Here is a 25,633-nt window from a genome sequence, read left to right as displayed (position 1 = left end):
GAGGGGAAACTGCAAATGGAAAAACAACCTCAGGAGCTGTTAGAGCTTTCTAATGCTGCAACCCTTTAATACAGTTCCTCATGTTGTACTGATCTCAGACCATAAAATAGAGCAGGTCCTAAAATCTGTAGAGTCCAGGAGCCTGAAACAAAGTAGCCAGCCAGCTACAAGGGGCTAAAAGGAAGGAACTTTCCAGAAAGCACTTCAGGACTAAAGCAGAAACCAAAAGCAGCAAAGCTCTGGCCACCTGGAAATGTAACAACACATACTAATCACACAGCTCTAAGAATGTAAAGGAGATCAGCAAACTTGTGGAACTGGACACAGTGTAGCCAAGAAAGCCAGGCTCAGAGAAAAAAATACATAGTATCCAACGTTCTTATCTCAAGTCAATAACCCAGGCTTCCACTTCAAGAACAGAGAAAAGGCTGAGCTTGATGGGTATGCACCCGTCATCCTGCCATCCTGAAAGGAAGGCAGAGGGGGGCCAGGAGTTCAAGTGCAGTTTTATGAGCTAGGATCTCACTGTGTAGCCCTGGCTGGCTTGAAATAGGACACAGAACAGTCCAGAACAGACCTAATGCATGGCCACAACACAAGTCTTAGTATATTCACTTAGTAGAAAGCTTGTCATAAATGAAGATAGAGATCAATGGCAGAGGGACAGCCGGAGGTAATACAACAATCCTGTTAGGGAGATGGCTTTGTGAGTAAGCAATTGCTATGAAAATAAGAGGACTTGAGTTCTATTCTGTAGTGAGAACTGTGGAATTTTAGCTTCTCAAAAAAATATTATAAGAATATGTTTTCATTTTAATCCCAAATGTGGGGAAATGGAGCTTCTTCAGATCGTCCATGTTAACTGACTATGATTTGCCTCATGCTCTGGATGGGGCATGATTTTGCCAGTTGCAGACAGATTCTGTGATTGAGTGACATTTGGAATTCTGGGGACTTCTCAGAGGGTATATAAATGTTAGGGTCCTGAGAGGTGTGGCGTAATTGTTGGTTGGTTGTTGGTTATGGTTTGTTAAGCAGTCATGTGCAAAAAGAAACGAGAAGAAGAAATTAGATATCCTGATAGAGAAGATCAAAGTTGCCCCAAGGAGCTCAACACCCCTAATCGGCAGGAAGCAGTCTAATGGTAACACCACATACTTTCCAACCCCTGACTTTATTCAGGGATCTCTTTCCTTCCCTCCCTATCTTCTCTCCTCTCCTCTCCTCCCCTTCCCCTCCCCTCTCCCCCACCCCCATCTAGTGTTGGGGGTTGAAAGGAAAGGGAAAAAAAAGGGTGGAAAATGGTGGAAGAAAAACCTACTAAGTGGCAAACTCCAGCTGCATTACTGCTCCAGCACCTACGGGAAAGCTGGACATGTGCATGCACACTTGTGATCCCAGTGCTAAGGAGGCTGAGAGTAGAGCGGTGGTTCTCAACCTGTGGGGCTCAAACCCTTTGGGGGGGGGGTCCTTTCACAGGGGTCGCCTAAGACCATCGGAAAACACAGATATTTACATTAGTAATTGTAATGGTAGAAAATTACAGTTATGAAGTAGCAATGAAAATAATTTTATGGTTGGGAATCACCATAACACAAGCTGTACTAAAACGTCACAGTATTAGGAAGGTTGAGAAACAAGTGGTGAGCCCCAGGCCATTAAGAGACGCTGCCTCAGATGTTAGACTCTATGAGGACTGATGCCTGAAGCTGACCTGTCTCACACACATCTGCACTCAACCACACACCTATAAAACAAAAATTTAAACTACAATCTGAAGTAACTCCTGGGATAAAAAAAGAACTCACAAGGGAGATTAGGAGACACCAGACACAAACACCAAGAAGAGACTGAGGGCTCTAAACACAAGGAAGATGTCACTCAAAGGCCTCACAATGAACCTAAAAGAGAACCAGGAAAGGAGAGCAGATGAGCTGATGGCTGACAGCAGGCTGGATACAATGGATTGGGTTGTGTGAAAGACCGCAGAGCAAACACCCAAGCAAAACCAACTGGAGAGAGGAGCTCACCATGAACTTGGAAGATGTGAGAGGACACCACAGAATAAAGGTCACGAAAGGATGCCAGGGACAACTGGGCACACACCCAAGTAGCCAAGATGTGGGCAGACTCCTACTGATGCCACCTTCCAAGGTGATCCCCAGAGAAGCAGATAAACCTTCGATCAATGTGAGGGTCAAAACAGAAGGGAAGAAGGCCTGGCCAGCGAACACAAGCAAACACTCAAAGGATCTCAGTCTCCCAACTCTGCAGAGAAAGGGAGGAGGAAGCCCTTTCTCTGAAACTAGCAGCGGGCAGACACTGAAGAGAGGCAAAAGCTTTTCCAGAAAACTAGGGCGAAGCTGGGCCTGGTGGCCTAGGATCAAGAGCTAAAGGCTTTCCTGGGCCATAAGTGGGTTCAAGGACCAGTTTGTGGAATCCTGTCCCAAAATGTAACAGGCAGCCATAGAAAAAAGGGGCTGGACAGGTAGCTCTGCAGAGCGCTTGCTTAACATACAAGGCTGTGGGTTCAAACTGCTAAACTGCAGACCTAATAATTTATGAAATAAAAACTAAAATTATTTTTTAAAAGAAACAAATAGAACTGAGATCAGTAAACCCAGAGGACAAGCCTGACCATGGAAACATGGGGGCAGGTGTGGACCCACTTAGCCGTGTACCGCTGTTCTCCCGAAGCTTTCCATGCTGTTAGAGGGGTTTGAAAACAGCAGGAATACAAGGCGTGTCAACACGTAAAACTGTGCTAGGCGACCCTCTAATGGGACAAGGACAAGAAGCCCTCCTTTACTCTGCTCTCAGTTGACACAGGAAAATCCCTTCACCAAACCTGTCACCTCGAACAGAGGGCAGCAGCCTCAACAGGACAGGCCCTTCCTGAAACAACAACAAAAAACCAAAAACCAGGGATGTAAAAAAAAAAAAAAAAAAAAAAAAAAAAAAAAAAAAAAAATTTAAAGGCTAAAGAGATTTTAAAAAGGCTCAGAGGTTAGGAGCATCAGTTGTTCTTTGGGGGACCTGTGCTCAATTCACACACCAATCTAATTATATTATTTTTTTAAAAACTGGGACAATGCCTGCTCTTACTGTGTTCTTCCGACTAAACTGCCAAAGCAATTAGACAAGACACTGAAATCAAAGCTTCCAAACTGTAAAAGCAGCAAACTGCTCTTCACAGATGCTCTGTGGACGCACAAGCCCAGCAACGCAGCACGGTAAAAATCACCGTGTGGGCACTCTGCTGTGCACTTCGTCTGCTACAGCATAGAGAGACGAGAACATTTGGGGATAAATTTACACAAGGCAGAGTGTGATGCTCCCCTAAGACCTGAAGAGCATGGCCAAGAACTTTAATAAAATAAAATAGGAACGAAAAAGAAAAGAAAGCCTATGTGCACGTGGCCACACGGGGCTGGAGCAATCAGTGGCTGGGCAGTAACAAACACGTGCTGCTCTTACAGAAGAACCACCGTTCGCGTAGGCGAACAACTGTTGATAACCCTAGCTCCAGGGGCTCTGGTGCCCTCTTCTGGGTTCCACGGGTACCTACATTCACATACACATGCCCGTGCAAACACGCATACATTTACACATAATAACAAAATAAGAAGTCATCTTTATAAACATGTAGATGCCTGTGTTCAGGAACACGTGAGCTTAATGCTGAGGACTTCTGAGGCTATCTGAGGCTATCTGAGGCTATCTGAGGCTATCTGGGGCTGTCTGGGGCTATCTGAGGCTGTCTGGGGCTATCTGGAGCTGTCTGGGGTCGAGCAGACAGAAAAAGAAGGGCCCGCCGGTAAGATGTACCTCCTGCCTTGGCGCAGCCTTGGGCTGAGACAGTCCTTTAAAAAGATGCCCTCAAGGGTGTGGTGCTGAGTGGAAGATGTCGGCGCTAAGAGGTAACAGGCACATAGTCCACCCAGTAGGCATGCTGGCCCAGAGCTGATGAAGCCATTTAGTTAAATGACCACATCCATTGCATTCATGGCTGCCTGAAGGAGCCTGTTACAGAACACAAAGGCAGGAGAACCTGAGTTTGATCCCCAGAACCCGTGCTTACAAAGGCTGGGTGGAAACAGAAGGATCCTGGGGTTTTCTGGCACACCCGCCTAATCTGCTTGGTGAATTCCAGACCAGGACTCAAAGCACCAAGATAAACAGTTTCCTGGGGCACACACGCACACACAGCGGCCCATGTGCTCACAGGCCCTCACACACAAGTTCACTAGCCCATGCAGGAGCACATTCATGGAGGTGGGAGCAGGTGCTGGGTTCCATTTCCACTGACACAAAAACCAACAGAAGATTGTAGCAGGCCCAGGACACGGGGAAGCTCGCATTCAACATGAAGACAGCTAGTTGACTGTATGAATAGCATGCTTCTCTTTGCTTTCCTTTAGTCTCTTCTTTGGTTTGTATGTGTGTTTCACTTACAAAACAACAACAACAACAACAACAAAAAACATGGGCATGGTGGTACTCGCCTCCTATCTCTAATTCCAGCATATAGGAGGTAAGAGAATAAGGCTAGCCTGAGCTATATAGCAAACTTTACCTTAGAAAAGAACCAGCAACAACAACAAAAGCCCACATACAAACAAGCACAGCGACGGAGAAGGATGGCCATGTGAACACGGCACTTAGGAGCAATCTCTCAGAATGCCACTGCAGTTGAGAATAAAGGCAGTCTCATTTCTCTGAAGCCTGACCACAGGAAATCAAAGGAAGAGCTTCAAAAACTCCCTTAGAAGTCGGAAGCAGATGGATGGAGTGGGGTGTGTGTGTGACCCTCTACAGCAGGACGCATGGCTATTACTGACCCTATAGGGGCTCTGACAGCACAGAGGCCCCAGCAGGAGGTGCCAGAAGCAGGATGGAGGAGATCAAGCTGGAGCTGGCTAGGTCTTCCAGAAACCTTGTACACTTACGGAAATGTTCGCTCAGCTCTCTGAATAAATGGCAGCAGCTTCAGCAACAGTGTCCCAGCAGATTTGTCCTTGTCACTAGCTGCCATGACACAGCCTCATCCCACGAGCACCAGGCTCCCTTTGGCTGTACTTTGTAGACACCCTCTGCCTTGTGGAAGACGAGTGAGTCAAGCTGGTGCCCATTAGGCTTCGGCTAGTGAGCAGGGTCCCTAAGGGAACCAAATCGATGGGCCTAGAACCTTCTTTCTTTGGAGCATTTTAATTGTGACTTCACATTTAAAGTGTTCATCAACCTCACTGTATATCTTGTTCCTGTGTTTGTTTTTTCTGTACCTTTGAAGACAGAGTCACGTAGCTCAGGCTGGCCTTAAACTCACCATGTAGCCCAGAATGACTGAACCCTAATCCATCTGCCTCTACTTCCCCAGGCTGGGATTAGAGGTGGGACACTGTGCTGGGGGTAATGTTTGGTTCAGAGGGCTGACTAGACCTGCTAGCGACAAGCTGGTGTTCCTGTACATGTCACCCTTCAGAGGCCACAGGCTCTCTACAGCAGTGTCCCTGTGTCATTCCTGAGACCGCTCGTTTGCTTCTCCAAGTACGTTTCACTTTTGTTGGCAGTTTGTCAATTTTATAGATTTTCCCCCCAGAAAACCAGCCTTTTGCTTCTGCATTTTTCTCAATTGTGTTTCTTTCTCAAGTTCATTACCTCCCCCTTCCCTCTCATCCTGGGCTCCTTTGCTTGCCATGTCCTCCTGGTGGCAGGGCCAGGGCCTCTGCTCTGTCAGCTGGAACGCTGGGTGCCGCCCGCGGGTTCTCTTCTCTCCACGGATCTGATCTGATGAGCGTGTTTTCATTAGCGTTCACTTGTTCCTCTTCTCTTCCACACTCCCGTGTGGTCCGCAGGCAGTTCAGAACCATGCTATTAATTTCCACATGGGAACAGCTCGTCCTCTTGCATTCTGTTACTGACATCTAGTTTGAGTTTGGTGGGGCCAGATGACATATTCTCAATGCACCTTAAATGTGTGTGTGTGTGTGTGTGTGTGTGTGTGTGTGTGTGTGTGTGTGTGTGTGTGTGACACATGTAGAAGCCAGAGAAGGATATCAGGCAACCAGCTCTATCACTCTCAAACTATTCTCTTGAGACAAGGGTTCTCACTGAACCCTAAGCTAGGCTAGTGGCTAACAAACCTCAGCCATCCTCCTGTCTCAGCATCCTATGCCACTGGAGTTATAGGCAGGCACATGGACAGCTGTGCCCCACTGTTTACCTGGGTACTAGGGATTTAACTCAGGTCCTTATGTCCACCTAGCAAAGAGCCGTTACCCATTGAGCCATCTCTGCTACCTGATTTCTTAGATTTTTATGAAGGTTTGTTTTATGACCAAAGGCATGGCCAATAAATAATGCGTTCTAAGGGTATGGGGCCAGAGCTCCACAAACACAGAGTGGACTCTGACGGACGGTGATGACTGGTGTACATCTGCTCATCCTACCAGCTACAGGGAGTAGTATGCATCCAACCCAGACCTAGCTGATCCACCTCCTGCATCCCAGAGTTCTGCTGCATGGGACTGAGAGCACTCGAGCATGCGACAGAAGAACCTGACACTGGCGGCTGTGAGTATGGCTCCCCGAAGGGTCCAGAGGCTGAGGCCATGCCTTCTCAGCGGAGCAGGCACCAGTCCTTGTGGCCTTGCTCACACTGCTTTGCTCTGGTGGGGCAGAGGTGGGTGCTGTTGGGGACACATGATCCCTTCCTAAGTATCTTAGTTGGCCACTCAATCAGCAGTCAGAAGGCCCCCTACGACTAGGCTGCCCTTTTCTCTCTTTGTGGCCCAACGTTAGGTGTTTCTGCTTGTGTCTACTGGTATGAGGCCTTCGCTCCCGCAGTCTGCCATGAATATACAGGTCTGCAGGTACATGAAGACCCAGTAGGAGAGGGGCTGCCCAGTGGCCAGAGCTGTAGTACCAGCCAAAATGGTCCAGACAAGCTCCCCTTGTGAAGACACAGTGACAAGTGACAAGCTGCCCAAACAAAAGGTCTCCTAGAGAGGGTGACCCAGCTAGAGCACACTGAGTAACAGTCACAGAGTTCCTGCTTTCCCCCAAGAAAGGCCAACATAGTCAATGTCCCTGTCATGGTAACCCTCAGCTCCCCAGAGCCTAGGAATGCCTCCTCAGGCAGATGCTCAGCAGGCAGTGAGCATGGCTGGGAACAGGGAAGCTGTGAAGTGTGACTAACAGGTTCTGGCCCAGACATGCAAGCCCACAGTCTACCCAGCTGCTAAACCCACAGACATTCAGGATCTATCAGAGCTCCTGTCTGACAGTGGAAAGTAACGAGCCCAGATTTGTTCCAGGCGAGAGGCCCTCAGCTGCCGCCACTTAGCTTTGCACTGTTGTTCCCCAGCCTGGCTTCACAGAAGGATAGTCCAATGCCACAGGTGTGTGCAATTCACATACCATACGGCATCTGTGCAACTACTGTGTATGCCTACGGAAGCCAGAGGTTAACAACAGGTGTCCCCTCTAGCCCCTCTCTCTGATCTCCCACTGAACCTGGAGCTCACCAGCTAGACAGGCTGAATCAGCAAGTCCCAGGGCTCCATCTGTCCATGGACAGGATTACATAAGCCGTAATACCTAACCTTAAAAAAAAAACAAAAACAAACATGGGTCATGGGGATCAAACTCAGGTCCTCATGCTGGTATAGCAAGCTCTTTACTCCCCAGTACTGTGCCCCTATGTGTAACCAAGAGTTCTATGCAAATACACATGGCTGCAGAGCACCCCTCATCCTCACAGTGCCCCAGATAGCAGCACCTACCCTACTCTGTCTTCTGCATCTGCTGGTTGGTAGTGTTCATAGTAATGGTCTTAAGTGAAGGGCAATCTGACCTGAGGTAGGGCTCTCATGTCAACTCTCTTTCTCTGAGTCAGCCACTTCAAAAGTGGCCCTCCTCAGGAGTTACCTGAAGGACCAGCTGGAAGGCACTTCAGGCTAAGGAGAGGGATCAAAAGGATCTTGTTCCAAGAGGGCAGCCTTAATAAGGGTCCCTCACCCTTGCCCAGCTAGGAGAAAATAAGACCTCAGAGTCACACTACCAGTGTCCCTTCCAAAAGAAGCTGGGGCAGCAGCATCGGTCTAAAGACCCAGACCCTGAGCAGAATTTTAGGAGGGCTGCCTTTCTGAATACCCTTGAGCCAGAAGGCAGCACAATGGGCCCCAGTTTGGTATCTTAGCAAAACAAGATGCCATGCATAGCACAGTCCCCTTGCTCAAGATAACAATTACAAGTCCACTGACGGAACTGTGGAAAACTGAGGCACAATGATGCAATGTCTGACACAGCTGGAAGGTTAGAGAGCAGGGCAAATGGGACCACACAAGCTAGTGACAAGAAGGGCTGTGCTGGTTGATGGCATTTTGTTTGGTTTGGTGGAACTGCCTCAATCAGATTGGCCTGTAGGCAAGTCTGTAGAGTATTTTCCTAATGTGGGCAGTGTCACCACCGAGCAGACAGTGCTGGAAAGTCCAAAGGCACGCTGAGAAAGCTACAAGGAGCAAGCCAGTAAACAGCTTTCCTCCATGATCTCTGCTTCAGTTCCTGCCTCTGGGTTCCTGCTTTGAGTTCCTGCCCTGGCTTCCTTCAGGGATATGATTGGGACGTGTAAACCAAATAAACCCTTTTCTCCCCAAGCTGCTTTTGTGCTCGTGGCGTTTTATCACAGCAATCAATATCAAATTAGGACAAAGGCTGAGAGATGAGAGAAGCCTGCCCTGTGGGAAGCAGGCCTCAGGAAACCCATGCCAGGTTCAAGGAGGGAAGGAGCTAGGCAGCTATGCAAAACACCTTCATGTTTGGCCCACCATAAGCCATTTGCCCAAGGCATGGGCTTCATTTGAGTTCACTGAGCAGAGAGGCCCTGCTTACCTGGCCTTCTCTGCCACACATGCTCCAAGCTCACAGGAGCAACCTGGACACCCTCACTTGCCCTCTGCTAGAAAGTCAAAGCACCAGCAGGGTAGCGGGGGCTGCTGCCCCTCCAAACTCATTGCCCTGATTCTTACCAGCTACAAAGGCACCGCACTCACAGCTGTGCTCTCCGAAGAAGACAGGGGCTTTGATCTTAGTGTGGAAGATGTTAACAGCAAAGCCCCTTTTTAAAATTTAAAAATCATCAAACCTGAAGTGTCAGCCGCTCTCCCTAAGAAACGTGACACACTCTGGCCCACACCTGCACCAACCACAGAAGAGGCTGTGGAGAGGACAGGCCCCCAGACAACAGTGACTGTGATGTGAGGAGAGCTGCACTGGGGACCATGCAGCTAACTGACTCTGCAAACTTGCCAATGCCCACATCCAAGTCCTCTGCCGACCGGCCAACATGAAGCTGGGTGTACAGGGCTATCTTTGTGGCCCTACGACCCTGTAGAGCACTGACTGCAGGCCAGAAAGCACCTTACCTCAGTTTCCCAACCCTAGAGATAGCAGAACTTGCCAGCACCTCACAATCAGATGCAAATGAGGGCTGGCCTGACTCTGCTGTCCTTGGTTTCAGGGACCCAGAGCTTGCATGGAATATACTTCCAGGTCCTTTAGACACCCACCTCCTCTGCCCAAACACGAATGCATGCTTTATCACAAGTAAACTTTGTGGGTATCAGTGGGAGGTGTTTGGCATGTCTGCCCAGGAGCAGCCTCTCTGGCTTGGCTGAGTCTCACAAAGACCGCTTCCCAGCACTTAGCCAGGTCATGGCTGCCTGGCCTTGCCAAGTCCCTCTGCCGGGCCTAGGCAGGCAGCAGTGCCTGATGCCTAATGCTACAAATCAGATCGTGTCACTTTTCTGCTTTAAAATGCCTAATGGCTTCCCACTACTCAAGGGATAAAAATCCTGACACTCTCCAGCAACCCAGCCAGCCACAGCACCAGCCTCTCCTTTTGCACCCAGATGCATATCCCAAGGACCCTATCTCCAGATGCTAGCTCTTACACCACCAGCCATAATTAAACAGCCACAATTCCTTGTGAATAACATCCCCACTAAGCTATGAGCTGATAAAGACAGAGTATGTGGCTCTCCTGGCCAGTCAATTATCCACTCCGCTCTGCCCTGACAGTGCACAGCATACACCACGCTGGGACAAATGCAAACAAACAGCTCCATGCTTGGTGTCCCCACAGAGCTCCTTCCCAGGCCTGGGTCTGTGTGAGAAGTGCTTTGGCAGTGAGAGGGAACCTCCAACCCATAAAGGACCTCAGTGCTACTCACTGGACACTTCTGGGAAAGGTGCCAAGAAGCCTTCCTTGCTTTGACCTCAAAGCCCTATGAAGTAGAAAGTCAGTCACCAGCCATTACCCAGAGAGAGACAGATGTCAGAAGAGCCTAACAGAGCCAAGGTCAATTTCACAGAGGCTGGCCGTCTATACAGTCTCTGGGACATCAAAAGCCCAGTCAGAGAGGACTGTTTCCCCTTTCCCAAGCTCTGGGCCATTTCATCAAAAGACCACTCAATGTCTACAGGGCTGTTTTGTTCCCTAGGCCCACATCTCACTTGCCAGAAACAGACCCTAGGGGGTCAAGTCCTTTATGCAAATCAGAAGGGAGTGGCCAACTCACTATATTCATTCCATTGCCTCTCACAAGATGCCAGGACAGTGGTGACAACCGTCCCATAGCTGCTTCAGACAGAAGCTAGAATGGCAGTTCAGAGCTGGGCTCTCCTACATGACAAGCTCAGTGTGCAGACATGTGTCCACAGCCCCTAGCACTGGGGAGGCAGGGACAGGAAGATCCCTGGGACTCACTGCTGACCAGGCTGGATGAACTGGAGAGCTCAAGGCTGACTGAGAGACCCTACCTCAAGACCTAAGAAAATCTTTGGAGGAAAAAGGAGGTCATACCTGAGTGCATCCACCTCCTCTTTGCAGAATGGGAAGCTGGCTTCGGCTGAGCTTGTCTGGGCCCTCAGCATCTTCAACTCCATCTCCAGCTATAAGGAAACAGAGTCAGTGGTCAACATGCACAGGGACCTACAGCCCAGGTCCCTCTTATCCCCAAAGTCCTAAAGTCTGCATCCGAACATCCCCAGGCTGGATGCCTAGTTTGTACTGGGAATCTGGGGGAAGAGGGCTATTTGCTTGGCCAACCCATAGCCTGGATCCACCAGCCCACAAGGCATTCTAAGTCAGATAAGCATAGTTCCTTCTCTTTTCCCATGCTCTTGATCTAAGATTAAGTGGGGAAACACATGGTTGGTCATGTACTGCTGAGAGAGCCATAGAGCCTCTGAGACAGATATGGACAGAGTAAGTACGGAGAGCGTAGTCTGGAATTAGCATTGCTTGGGTGAGGAATCTCAGCATTTCTGACAATGACATGAACTGGCTGCCTATCTTGAGTCAAGGTCTACAAGCTGCTCTACACATATGCTGGGAAGGGTGGGGGTGGCAGAGAGGAGACAAGAAACCCCAGGCCTGGGTAACAGGAAACTCACCCAGAGCTGACCCTTGATTCTTGACCCTTGATCCCTCAGCCCCAACCCTCCAAATAGATACAGGTTCAGTGCAGGGGCCTAAAGAACACAATGCCAGCAGACTTCAAGGAAAGGTGGGCCATGTCATATAGGCCAGTGTCACTGCCGATAGCCCAGTTCAGAGCCCTCACCCATCCTATCTCCCGCCACACTTGGCCTCCCAACACCAGGCTTTCCAGACTCTAGAAGCACAAGCCAGATAACTTCTTTACACATTCTGCTACAGACACACAGGATGGGGAGTTAACAGTAAAAACTGTGTGTCTCAGTGTGTGTATGCGTACTTGGGAACAGGCATATATGGAGGCCAGAGGGCAAAGTTCAGGTGTCATTCCTCAGGAGCCATCCAGTTCACTGACCTTGGACACAGGGTCTCTCACTGAACCTGGAACCCGACAGTTTATCTAGGCAGGCTGATGAGTGAATTCCAGGGGCCGACCTGTCTCCATCTCCCCATCTCTCATATTTCTGCATGGGTCCTGAGTACTAGACTCATGTCCTCATGCCTACACAGCAAGCACTTTACTAGCTGAGCTGCTTTCCCAGCCTTAAGGAGGATGCCATCTTAACATGCCACTGGCTTTTGTTCCTAACACGCTGTCATTCATGGTACAGCTCCTCCATGGTGAGAAATAAGCAACACGGTGCTTACTTCCAGAGAGCCGTCCCCTTGCTTCCACACTCAAATACAGTTTAATGTGCTGTGGCAGGTCTCACAATTTGGAGAATCTGATAGATTGGGCCCTGAAACTGGCTGTACTGGACAGATCCCAGCAAATTTCCTATTGCATATTGTTGGAGGAGGTGGCAAGGCTGCAGGGTCTACTGCATGCTGCTACAGTAAGAGGGGTGTGTGTGCATGTGTGTGTGTGTGTGTGTGCGCGCGCGCACTAATGCACATGTAGCCAAAGTGTGGGTGTAGATCGAGGACAACTTGCAGGAATTGGTTCTGTCCTTCCACTGTATGGGTCCTGGAGATCAAACTCAGGTCATCAGGTTTGTACGATGCCTTTACCCGCTGAAACACCTTGCTGGGCTCGTAAAGGTTTTCTGTGAATCCTTCTCATTAGTAAGCGCTCCAGCTTTGGAGAGACTGGTTAGACACACATGCACACACAGTGTTCATGGACACATTTGCTTCTCTGTGTACTTCCATGTTTCTCACAGAGTAGAATACAGATGTCCTTGTGCACCTTCGGTACTGAGCGGCATATCTGCCTACTTCCCGCAATGCTTTATGGCTTGAATTCAGATGAGACATGAATAGCTGATGCCTGCTCGGATGCTTACAAATTCCAAGTGGCCTTGGCAGCCAACTGTTCCAGTTTCTTTGATTCTGCATGGAATTCATCAGAAAGTCTCTTCCCTTTAGTAGCAGAGTTTAGCCCATTTATATCTTGCTATCTGTCCGCATTGATTTCTGCTGCATTAGGCTCTGGTGCTTTCTGTCTCCTGGCTTGGGAGCATGTTTCCTTTTGTGTGTCTTGATATTCAGCATTTGTGCTGTAAAGCACTGGCTGCTTCATGCTTCATCCATACTTTTCTGGGCTGAACTGTACCAAGGAAATGTCCTACTGAGTGCCTGACTAGTTCTCAGGCTACCCTCCTCACTTGGTAACTGTACACAGTTAGCGACAATTAATGCCACCTGTTTACCTGCTGGACCGAATGCCCAGAGAAGCCTTGTGACTCGGTCTGTCCGGTAGCTCAGCACTTACTGATTTAGTGCACGTAGGTTTCTTTCCTCACTGTGGGCAGTGGTATCCACTTCTGGGGCCCTGGACAGAGGAGGGTGAGAGTGGAGCTCCTCCCCTTCCACTCTGATCGCAATGGTGGTAGCTCATCATCTCTCACTGTTCCTGGGCAAGCCTCCTCCATCAGCTCCCCACACCTCAGACCATCTGAAATCCACCAGGAGCTTTTAAAAGTCTCTTGCTTACAGACATAAAACGCATGCAGGCTGGGGCTCCCATGGCCTTTTTGTTCTTGTAACCTGACCCCCATAACCAATCACACCCTCTCTCTACTAGACAGAGGGATCCTATCAGCCCTAATGCTCTGGTAGGTCCCAAAACACAGCTAAATACGTTTCCACTTCATAGCGATTTTCCAGGGCATCTTCCCGCTCTTGCTAGCAATGATGGACAGCCCTTGCTTTATTCTCTCATCTCTGCTGGATTCTTTCTTGTCCATGTGCTTCTTTCTAAATACCTGCATCCTGCACGACCTGGCCCTCACTATGTTCTGACTGCCCTCGTGAGCTGTATCCTCCATATATACAGACAACTCTCAGAGCCAGTGCTGTTCAGACTCTACCATGGCATTCCCTCCCAGTACCCAGCCATCTCCTAACTCTCTCAATCCAGCTGCAACTCCTCATCCAGCCCCTCCATTGCTGCTCTGGGCCTGCTCACGCCCCAGGTTCTAACACACAGCTAAACTCCACTTTCTGACAACTGTGCTTGGGGTCAACTTCCATGGCAGTGGCTTTCTCTATCCTGGTCCACAGCCTCCTTCCTTTGATCCCCTAAGCGTGACTCTCACTGCTTGCTATAGGAAGCTCCTATCAGACGCAGCTCCACACCTGAGGTGGCACGGAGGGGAGAACAGGCCTCTTGTCTTGCTAGGACCCAATCTCACTGCCACTGCTTCCTCAATTGAAAGGCAAGAGCTATGCTCACAGCGAACATAACCTGTTTCTAGCCCATATGCACAGGGACCCTGCTGCCCACTGTAGTCCTGTGTACCTGCTTTGCTGAGTTGAGGCCCTGCAGAGGGTTAGAACTGCCCAGCAGGAAGTGCCTCACTAGCAAGCAGATCACCTGATCCTCCCCTTCCCAGGGTCTTTTCCTGAGGCCTATACCCCACCCTTCCCTGATAAAACATTTTTATGCAGTTCACACAAAAGCTGATCCTCATGCTCTACCACTGAGCCACACTCCCAGCCCCTCACTGGGGGATTCTAGGCAGGGGCTCTACCACTGAGCCACGCCCCCAGCCCCTTACTGGGGGATCCTAGGCAGGGGCTCTACCACTGAGCCACACCCCAGCCCCTCCCTCACTGAGCCACACTCCCAGCTCCTCACTGGGGATTCTAGGCAGGGGCTCTACCACTGAGCCACACTCCTAGCCCCTGACTGGGGGATTCTAGGCAGGGGCTCTACCACTTACCCCCTCCCTTTCTCAAGACTTTCCCTGTAATGCCAACCACCGTAAGCCTGCGTACACCCACGCACTCATTTCCTATCTCTACTACATGTGTACGGGATAACAGAGCAGCAGTCTGCCACTGCCTGGTTTCAGGCTCCAGGATCCCTCGCCTCATGAAGTGAGTCCTGCCCTCTCTTTTTGGGCATCTGCTCCCTTCCAGCCAATAAGAGCTGATTCATGTTTTGGATTGGTAGACATGGGATGAAGGGAATAGAAATGTGGTTGTGCATGAATATTATAGCCTGTACCTATCTATATTCTACTTCACTGAAGAAAACCTGGGTCTAGAGTCAGTTATAAAAACAAGAAAACATGGGACTAATTGGATTGCGTCTTCAGGGACCCTGCCAAATGCCTCAAACCATGGGCCAGATTCCAAATTCATCCTGCTAAAAGGATTTCACACACAAAGTGCTTTTTGGAGGACTCATCTGCAGCTGAGCAGTGGGGCCCCAAGCACATGCCTGCCAAGTGAGGGGTGAGGTGAAGAGGAGCCCTGTGTAGGCTGGGTGGGGGTGGCTTCACCACCTGCTGCTGCCCCACCTCCTGCTTTCTCAAACTGAATGTCCGAGAGAGGCTGGCAATGCCCACCCAACTCTCCAAGACTGGTGGGCATGTGAATATTCTCCCCTTTGGCACTCTCTGGCAGGTCAGTTAGTGCCAACTGTGCCCCTGACATGAATTCACCAGGTTCTGGAGACAGCAGTATGTGTCTCTCAGCAGGAGGCTGTGTTCACGTACACTGGAGATAGATGGGGATGCTCCCTGCTGCCCACTGCCCAGCAAGACTCCGTGGTCCTCAGGAGCAAACATTTACCCACGTCTGTCAAGATGTAGGTAAAGGTTGAGGATGACTACTCTTCCAAACTCAGCCCCCCACCTCCAGGCTCCTATCCTAATGCTGGTCACCCTATGGCATACCAACTAGACTGCAGGGTGACAGAGCAGGGAGGGTGTCCCAGGCCTAGAGAGGTACATGAAAGAGAGCAAGCATCAGCTACATCATGAGTTTAAGGCTAGTCCGGGCTCATGAGACCATGTCTCAAAAGTATAAAAGGCACTTACAGAAAATCCAGGGCAGAGCTTAGCAGCAGCCTTTGCTTTCTAAGCATCCTTACACTTTATGCTGCTGTACCCTGATTACAGGGATGAGGACACACTGCATTCCCCTTTGTCCCAGGTCCCTAATTTCTTTCAGGGTCTGCTCTCCTCCACCCTGTTCCTCATCTGAGCTCTGACTGATACAGCTGGGCAGAGGCTAAGAATAAATACAAATGACCTCAGGGTGCGGCTCTGCAGAAGCTGACACACCTGGCATTCTCTTGAGGTAACATGCTGAGGACATTTTCTGCATTCTCTCATTGTAGAGAACAGACACCGGCGGTATCCCTACACTAACACTGGGTTGAAGCAAAGACTCTGGGGTCTCTGCTTGGGCCAGGTCAGGCCAGGAAGGTGTGGACACGAAAAAGTAGGAAGCAGCAAGAAGTGGGGTGAGTGCTGCTTCTGTGGAATTCTTGGAGTCTAGGCTTGTGTCAGCCTGGGGCTTCCATATAGGAAGCCTTGGTTCGGACAATGCTTGGGTCCCTGGTGGCTGGATCAAACCTCCAAAGCGATCAGCAGAGTAAATGCAACTCTATCAAAACTGGAAACACTGGCTGGAAGGTGTGGCTCAGGAGAGTGTATGCTCTGCGCTGGCTTGGATTCCCCTGCACAGCAAAAAACCTAAAACTTCAAATGTCTTTCTTGCAAAACTGGTTGGGTTTTTTTTTCTTATGCTAAAATTCACAGGGAACTGCAAGGCACTCTGAATAGTCAAGACGATCTTGACAGGGTGCAGTGGTTATTTTTCTCCCAGCTGCAACAAAACGCCCGATAAAAACAACTTAAGGAAGGAAGCGGTTCTCCTAGTTCACAGATTGACAGCACAGCCCACCATGGTGGGGAAGGCATGGTGACAGGAGTGTGAGGAGGCTGCTCTCACTGTGGCCACAGGCACGACGCAAAGAGGACGAATGCTGGGGCTCAGCTCGCTTCCTCAGCCTAGGGAATCGTGCTGTCCACACTTGGATGGTCTTCCTGCCTGAGCTAACCGGGTCTAGAAACCCCCTCAGATGTGCACAGAGCTGTCTCCTGGGTGATTCTACATCCTGTGAAGCTGTCAAGCAAGGTTTAATCAATATATTATGGGGTAGGGGACATGAAGTCAGAATGTTCATATCAACCTAAGACCACAGGACACTAAGGACAATAACTTAGGTGGTGGCATAAGGAAGGACCCACAGGCTGAACTAGAACTGAGCTCTCCGCACTGAACACAAACTGGTATGGCCAGCTGGTTTTCAAGGAGGAGGCTGTGACTACCAGGTAGGAGAAGAGTCTCGGAAGGGGACAGGATTGAGACAAGTGGATATGCACACACAGGAATGAGGCTGGAGCGCTAACTCATGCCATATTAAAACCCAACTCAAAGTGGGTAAGAACTAAAATGTGGGATGGAAGTCACTAGAAGGAAGACACAGGCAAGGGAAGATGAAATAAGAGACGCATGGGTGAGCGCGCAGGACTGAAGCTTCCCAGCTTTGGATCAGGCAATGCTTTCTAAGCTGTGCCAACGCGTGCAGCAACACAGGGAGACGCCCAGGGCCTCATCACTGCACACTTCTGCATGCCGAAGGACACGGGAGTGAGGACAGTCTTCTGGATGAGCTGCGCTTTGCTGAGGCAGAGCTCTGATAGCAGAGTGGGCAGAATACACCAAGAACTCATAAAGCAGCGAGCACAGCTCAAAGATGGGTGACGGGGTCCGGGGACGCAGCTCCATTGGTAGTGCTCTCGCCAATTAAGAATAAGAGGCAAAGAAGAAAGACCAGATGCCTCCGTCATTTCTGGTATTGGGACTTCATCTTTCCAACTAGCCTGGCTAGAGGCAACTCAATGTAGTGGCTCTCACAGCAGCAGACTTTGATCGTGTTCAGAGAGGTAACCTCTCACGCGTGATTGAAATGAACATCCCTCAGAATTGCAGGAGACGGTCTGCTGGAGACAGCAGCAAAAAGGAGGGTGCCTGAGACGCCCCTCCCAGTAAGAGGAGCCCTGACCAGAGCTCTCTGACAGCTCAAGAAAGCACAAATCTAATCTGAAGCAGAACCAGGGATGCCCTTCCAAGAAAGCTGCCAACGCATACCCACTGGCCTGTGTAGCCCAGCCCTGAGCTCTGTGTCTCTTATCTATAGGCCCCCACCAGGTTTCCTCTTTGCCCCGAAGCATCGTTGTGATTCAATTCTAAGGATGCTGTGGCTGCCTTCCCAGCAAGGCACAACTTCCCAACAGGAACCCTGTGCTGTGGTTTGAGTGGTTCGGCACCCTGCCCTTCCTGCCAGCAGTTCTAATTAATAAAGCCTCTGCCGGGCACCAGAATGAGCATGCTCACCCATATACCTAGGCCTGAATAGTCTCATCATTCAATGCTGGAGACACACCACTCTCCAACTGGGCCAAGTACACAGATGGTACCAGGTCCAGGGCTCTGGAGGACTCTCAGGCTGCCACCATCTCTCCAAAGCCCCCTCTAGGTAGAAGTCTCATGTCTCTAAGAGGTAACTCTGAGACAACAATAGGAATTCTGAATGGAGACCACTATTCAGCTCAACTCTAAGCCCACTAAACCCTGGGGAAGTACCTGAGGTCCTGCTTTTTGGCAAAGGGAGAGAAGGGTCTTAAGCTGAACTCCCTGCACTTTCACTTCGGCTGGAGAGACATGGGCACATGAGGCTGCATTACCAGGCAACTTGCTGCTGGATGCAATGGGCCTCCGCCATGGGACACATCCAGAGAGACCAGCTTGTAGTTTCTATGCAAGGCAGCCAGTTCATCACTCCAAATACAGGGAGAGAATTCTGGAAGCTTCTCAGAGTGGGCTGCTGCAGAGCAGGCTGGCTGGGCCCACAAGGGACGAGTTGGATGGTCAGTTACTGGAGGGTAAATGGCAGGGTGTATACTGCGCCTGTGCAGCTTCGCTCTAGAAGCCCCAAAGGTCAGGGCTGGAGAAGTCCAGCATCTCAGATGCAAAGAAGAGAGGTGGAGTAGAGGGCTAGAGTAGCTTCTGACAGCTGGACACACTGGGGAGTGCCTACCCACTTAAGGGGGGCTTCTGTTCCTTCTGGTGGGCATGTGCAGGTGAACCCTCAAAAGGTACAGAGGGACTAGGGGAAGACAATCAGGTAGAAAGTGGAGCAGTGAACACTGAGTTGACCATGTAAAGCAGAAGGGGGTTCTCCAAGTCCATGTGATGAATTAGTCCCACGGGATGGCAGTATAAGGAGGGGCCTACTAGAGTGTGAACGGGGCCAATTCCCTCAGAGAGCTCTCTCAGCTGAGCTAAAAACCAGGGGCAGCTTCCCCAGACACCTAGCTGGGCTCTTGGCATCTACTGCTTAAGTTGCCTGGTGCTGCATGCTTCTGTGTTTGCACCAAGATCAGCCCAAATGAGCTGCCAGAGCCTTCCTATTCTCTCAGCCGGGAAACAAGTGTTCACGGGTATGCTTGCATAAGGTGGTACTTGCCTCAGTCTGCATGCCAGACCGACTAATAGAAGGATACACAGTGGGAGAAAGGTAGAGGCTTCATCTGGGGGGAGCAGACAGCTCCTCTACCAGCTCTGTGGAGGACCACAAAGGGTCCGACTGGAGTCACTCAATAGGAGGCCATGTACTGTGAGGGGACCAGACATGTGCAGAGAGCATACAAGACTACGGTCCCCACTACTCATTTTTATGACATCCATGTGACTCAGAATGTCATCCTGAACAGGACATCAGACAGCCAAAGCTCTAAGAGGTACACATGCTGGGGATGACACATTGTACACAGTCCTCAGAATTCATGTCTTTCTCCATATGGAACCACAGGACCTGCAGGGATTTTTCTTCTTTACTTTTTTTTTTTTTTTTTTAATTTAGGAACGGAGAGATGGCTCCATAGTTAAGAGGGCTGGCTGCTCTTGCAGAGGACCAGGGTTCCCTGCATTCACACGGTGGCTCACAACCACCTGTTAACTACCGTTCCAGAGGATTCCACACACTCTTTAAGTTGGGGGTAGGTGCATACGCCTTTAATCCCAGCACTCAGAAGGCTGAGGCAGGTGGATCTACAGAGTGAGTAGGACAGCAGGCAGCCAAGAGACCTTGTCTCAAAGAAAGCAGACAAAAAGATTTATTTTTTATTTGTGTGTTAGTATTTTGCTCATATAGATGTATGTGTGCCACGTGTCCCAGTGTCTCTGGAAAACAGAAGAGGGTACTGGATCCCTTTGAACTCGTGTTATAGATGGCTGTGAGCTGACATGCAGATGCTGGGAACTGAACCCCAGGTCCTCTGTAAGAGCAACACGGGCTCTAACCACTAAGCCATCTCCAGCACATCATGCACACTTGCACGCACGCGCGAGGACACACACACACACACACACACACACACACACACACACACACACACACACACACATGCTGGCCCTGAGCTTATGGTGGCGCTGAGGATGACACTGAACTTCTAATCTTTCCCCTTTCACCTCCATAATGCCTGGATTATGTGTATGTGCCAATGCATACCATGCACGCAGTGCTGGGGATGGAAACCAGGGCCTTGTGCCTGCTTAGGCCCTGCTGCCTGAGATCATACCAAGTCTGTGAAGAGAATCTGCCTGAGATGTGCTCCTTCTGCCTGGCCACAGAGAGAGGCACTATCTACAGTTCCTCTCAGAGACGGAGCACAGAATGGTCAGTGCAAGCTCCAGGCTGACCCAACCACAGCCTCTATGGGGCTCCCCATCCCGATCTACAAGCTCCACTGGGAATAAGGCACAGAGGGTAAGGAGGAGCCATTAGGGGAAAATGGTAATCAAGAGAAATGACTGCTTAATTACACTGGATGGGGGCAGGGGGGCATGCCTGTTAAGACAGGAAATAAATCCACATTTCTAGCTCCCTGAAGTCTATAAAATATTGGAGGCCTTTTACGGTTGTAATCAAAAACCTCATTTCTCTAGCCACTGCTGGCCGGATCTAATTAGGGTGAGGTATGCTAACGATGCAAACCTGGCCTGGGACGTTGCTCCTTGTGGTATTAATTGCATTTAAAGAGGAAGCATGAACCACACTCATGCTCACTAATTAGTGTGAGGTTACTAATTAATAACACAAAGTCAAACTGCCTTTGTCCTGCCATTAGCGATTAGCTCAGTATGGCACAGCTCCCCTTCTACTATTTGTGAACAAGCCTGGAGTTAGAGTCCAGCAGACAGAAGGCTAGAAGCTGCAGGGATCAGGCAAGCTCCTGGACCGTGTCCCTGTTAATGCTGGACACTTGTGTGATTCCACTACATGCAGGTAACATGAGCCTCCTTCTCAGGGCCAGGATGGTACTCGCTCAGCTGGCCCTTTCTCACAGCATTTTAGCCTCAAAAAGACAGAGGGCTTGGAAGCAGGCTAAGTATTCCATTGCCCTCCCAGCCTCACTCCTAGCTCCAAGGTGCACTCACCCCTTTGTCTCTGGTTCTTCTCCATAAGAAAAAGGGCCTGAGGAGTTAGCAGCAGGCACCTCACAAGCAATTCACTTATAACATCATAAGGGGCAGGGGGAGGGTCAACCAGTGCAGGGTGGACCCTGGGCCCATGCTGATCAGAGGGGAGGGGGCTACCACAGACTGAGGGTAAAGTAGGGTGATAAACAGGCTGGGCTGGCCTAACCAAGTCCCCTGGGAAGCCTTGAGGAAGCCCCCCTGGGAAGCCTTGCAGAAGCCCTCTTACAGGCTTCCTCAGGATACTGAATGGCACCATCAGCTGCATCTCTGTCCTGTCCTGCAGAGCGTCCGGGACTCACACACAGGGGGAGGCTGGAGATGCAAGTTTAAGTCTAGAAAAGGAGGCAGTTGTGGTATTCCTCTGATCTGAGCACCTGGGAGGCTGAGATAGGGGAAGCATGAATTTGAGACCAGTAGCCTGAGCTATAAAGTTGACCCTTACTCAAAATGTCAAAGCCAGGGCTGAGATGATGGTTCAATCAACGCAGCCCTTGCCTTAGAGCAAGGAAGACCTTGACTCTGGCACTCAGAGAACTGGGTATGGTAGTGCATGTTCAGAATCCCAACAGCGGGGAGATGGGAGGTGGAGAGAGTCAGATCCCTGGAGGCTCATGGGCAAGGTAGCCTAGTCTATGTGCCAACATTCCAGGCCAACAAGAGAACTGGTCTCAAGATAGTAGGAAGAGGGCCTGAGGAATGACACCGAGGTTATTTTCTGATTTCACATGGGTGCACATATATGTATACTCTCACACACACACACACACACACACACACACACACACACATGTACTCAAATATGTACTTATAGACACAAAGAAACACAAAATAGTAATAAAACGGAGGAAAGAAATGTAGTTGTCAGCAGCAGATGCAGTTGTGAGGGCAAGAAGAGAAGGTTGGACAGGGTTTTCAGAGAGAGGACAGTGTGCTGCCAGCCAATGACCCAGGTGACCTGTGCCACATGGGAGCCACTGTTACACATGGCCACTTAAAATGAGCCCCGCAGACTCAACAGGACTCCTGTCCTGTGGAAGGGCTAGGTGTGTGACTTAGTAACACACTGTTCCACAGAATGCTGACCCTAATACTCAGGCCTGCTCCTCTGGAGAAACTTCCCCTCACAAAGCTCAGTGTGGCCAGGAGGCAGGTAAGGCGTCTGTGGCAGTCAAGGCTCAAAGGGCAGTGACAGTCGAACATGAGCATGGATCTGCCAGGCCTGTCACACTGCTCCTCCTCAAGGCCTTGCCTGAGGCCAGGGTAGGGCTTACTCAGCTGGCAAAGACGCCCCTGACGCCTCGGCACCTGTGGGAAGGATGGAGGCTGTGAGACAAACACAAACGTGTGACCATCTGCATCACGGGTCCCCAAGCACTGCCACTTCTTATTTCCCTCTTAAGTGGGAAGGAGAAGAGAAGAGAAATAAACACTGTGAAATGACCTGAGATTAGGCAATCAAAGGCAGAGATCAGAACCTGGGCAGAGCAGACAGCTCCAATTGAAACCCTAAACAAACATGAAAGAACTCTGCCCAAGGGCCTGCACCCTACTCGATAGCGTCAGACTGGGCATCTTAGAGCCTGTGCCTGCCCTGCTCTCAAGGTCAAAAACAACCATGGTCCACTCAAGTCCTGCACTGGCCATTGTCTTGTCTGGGTTACTGCTGCTGTGATGCATAGCATGGCCAAAAGCAACTCTAGGAGAGAGGGTTTATTGCACTCACACTTCCACATGAGAGTTTCTCCCAAAAGCAGTGAGGGTAGGACCTCATGAAGCGCAGGAACTTGGAGGAAGGAGTTGATGCAGAGGCCATGGAGGGTGCTGCTTACTGGCTTACTCCCCACGGCTTGCCTTCTTATAGAACCAGGACCACCAGCCCAGGGATGGCTTCACCCACAATGGTCTGGGCCCTCCCCCACCGATCACTAATTAAGACAATGCTGAGGCTCCTTCCTCTCTAATGACTCTAGCTTGTATCGAGCTGATATAAAACCACCAAGCACAAGGATGGTTCCCAAGTCCCCTACAACTAGGGGTGAGCCTCTGCAAGAAAGCAGGGCTGGGACTGGGGCTGGCGGGATGACACAGGAAGACAAGCCTGGGAGCCAGGCTGCCAGGAGCTACCTAGCACTAAGGGCCCAAGAACGGCTTCTGCATCTGCCCCTAAAATGGACACAGGGCTCACAGTTCCTCCAAAGTGGCATGGGAAGCATGAAGCAGAGCCAGGCGGCCATACTCCTGGGCAAATACACCCTGGGTGGCAGCAAGCTGCTTAGCCACAGAGCCCAGGCCTGGCCTGTGCTTAGCACAACTCATTTCTAATTCTGCTTGGCCTTGTGTGCATTATGAAAACAAGGCCCTGGGGTACATTCCAATTCAGGTCAACACTGAGGAAGCCACGCATGTCAATGTGCAGGGCATCAGGGTCTCCCCAGACTGTGCAGACTCATGCTCAGCTCACGAAAACTCCCCCACCCCTACACGTGGCTTCCCCTGTGGCAACAGCAAACAGGCCACTGCTAAAGGAGGCTGGGACACTTGGATCTCAGGGACAAAGCCCAAGAGGCAATGTGTGGAGACAAGCAGGCTACCATGCTAGCCAGCCCACAACTAACGCTGCCTGGGTAAAACCAAGTCATACCATGCGTGACAACATGCCGAAGTTAAAGAAACTCACCATGCCCACTGACAGACACCACAGGCCACAGATTCTCTTCCACACTCACTGTGGAGTGTAATACCCCACAATCTACAAAAGCATTCCCTCTATGCTCCCACATTCTAGGCCACAGGCCTGCCTGGCCTGCCACCTCTGACCACAGACCCAGGCACCTTTCCTTCCTCCATGCTGTCTTAACTGTCAGTTACCAACTGACACCTTGCTGCTTAGCCTTGCTTGGTCACAGTCTGACTCCCATGCTGGTGACAACACACTTGGTGATGGACAGAGGACACACCCAGCATTGCACAGCCTTCCCCAATTCTGTATTCCATGATTGGTCTCTCCTACCTCCAGATCAGAATCTCAACCCTGACCCAAAACCCTCAGACAAGCCAACCTCACTTGTGAATTCTAACCCACATTCTCAGAGTCCCACAGGGAAACCCCACTTGTGTTATCTGATCTGCACTGTAAGTGCTCACACGCCTATATTGCTTAGGCTGGTCTGGCCTGACCCAAGCCCTTAGCCATAGACTCCCATGTGGCTCAAGACTCCCACTGGGCTCACACCTTGGTATCACAAAGAGGTGGGCACCAGGACTCAGTTTCCACCTCAGTTCCTTCCACTCTGCCATTTCTAATAATACCAGAGAAAGACCATGGCCACACAGGAGCACATGCCTGTAGACAAGTCCTGCTGGGGAAAGGCAGGACTCCCTTTTGTCTGGATCTAGGATTCAGACTGGTCTGCCCTCCGGCTGCCCTTCACCACACCACACCACACCACACCACACCACACCACACCACACCACACCACACCACACCACGTAACCCCCACCTCAGTACTCACCGTGTCAGCTCTCTGCTTCTGAACCCCAAGCTCTTCCAGGGCCTGAGACAGCTGAGCCTACAAGATAAGACCAAGAAGGTGAGAGTTGAGGGGAGATCCTGTCAGCTTGGGGTAAAGGGCCTCTACTCCACCTGTGCCTGTCAGGGCCACCCTGATCAGACCCTGGGTAATGCGAACTTCTGAGCCCACACAATCCCTGCTGTGTAGTCATACATTGGGGTAAGTTGGGGTGAGGAGGAAGACAGCCAGCTGAATCCTTCCTCCTACAGTTTCCCACTCTGGAACCACTAATTGATGTGGTCCTGCTGACACAGGACACAACCCAGCTCTCCAACACTGGACAGACTGCAAAGGAACAGGGAAAACCTGGCCTGCTATCCCTAGATGAGAAAGGTTCTGACTGCGGTGTTAAGGGTGGCCATGCTGTACTTAAATACCAACAGGGTCTCCTGACCAAGAGTACCCAGAGCCCCACACTAGGGCTCAACACCCAGAGGAGGACGGCCTTCCTGAGCCTTCCCAACCTCTGCTTCAGCATTCCAGTAAAGGAGCAGCCTACTGGAGGCTGCGAGCACAGACTCAACTTCAGTACAGGAGACCAAAGATCAAAGGGCATAGACCTTGGCTCTAGGGTACCACAGACCCCATCCTCCTGTGCTCACAGCATGGCCCCCCTCTAGAATGGCACATACTCCTCACTGACTGAATACAGTGTGGTTCTCACAGGCCCTGCTAGACTACTCCCTGGCAGGCAGTAAGCAGCATGACCAAGATGCTTGCCGAAATCCATCCTGATCCCCGGTAGCCATCTATAAATGCACTCACTCCACCGTGC

The 25,633-nt window shown here is 50.5% G+C and overlaps 1 protein-coding gene across 1 annotated transcript in view; it reads right to left on the bottom strand.

Moving 5' to 3' along the window:
* Mad1l1 (mitotic arrest deficient 1 like 1) overlaps positions 1 to 25,633 on the bottom strand; it is a 308,135-nt gene that overhangs the window by 95,064 nt on the left and 187,438 nt on the right. The window contains exons 13-14 of the mRNA XM_032886912.1: positions 24,799 to 24,855; positions 10,865 to 10,953 (exon numbers count right to left, since the gene is read on the bottom strand). Of these exons, the coding sequence (XP_032742803.1) occupies positions 10,865 to 10,953; positions 24,799 to 24,855 (146 nt within the window). The remainder of the gene's footprint in view (positions 1 to 10,864; positions 10,954 to 24,798; positions 24,856 to 25,633) is intronic.

Source organism: Rattus rattus, chromosome 16 (assembly GCF_011064425.1).
Source record: "Rattus rattus isolate New Zealand chromosome 16, Rrattus_CSIRO_v1, whole genome shotgun sequence".
In the NCBI taxonomy this organism is placed as follows: Eukaryota; Metazoa; Chordata; class Mammalia; order Rodentia; family Muridae; genus Rattus; species Rattus rattus.
This window is presented reverse-complemented; position numbering and strand designations above follow the sequence as displayed.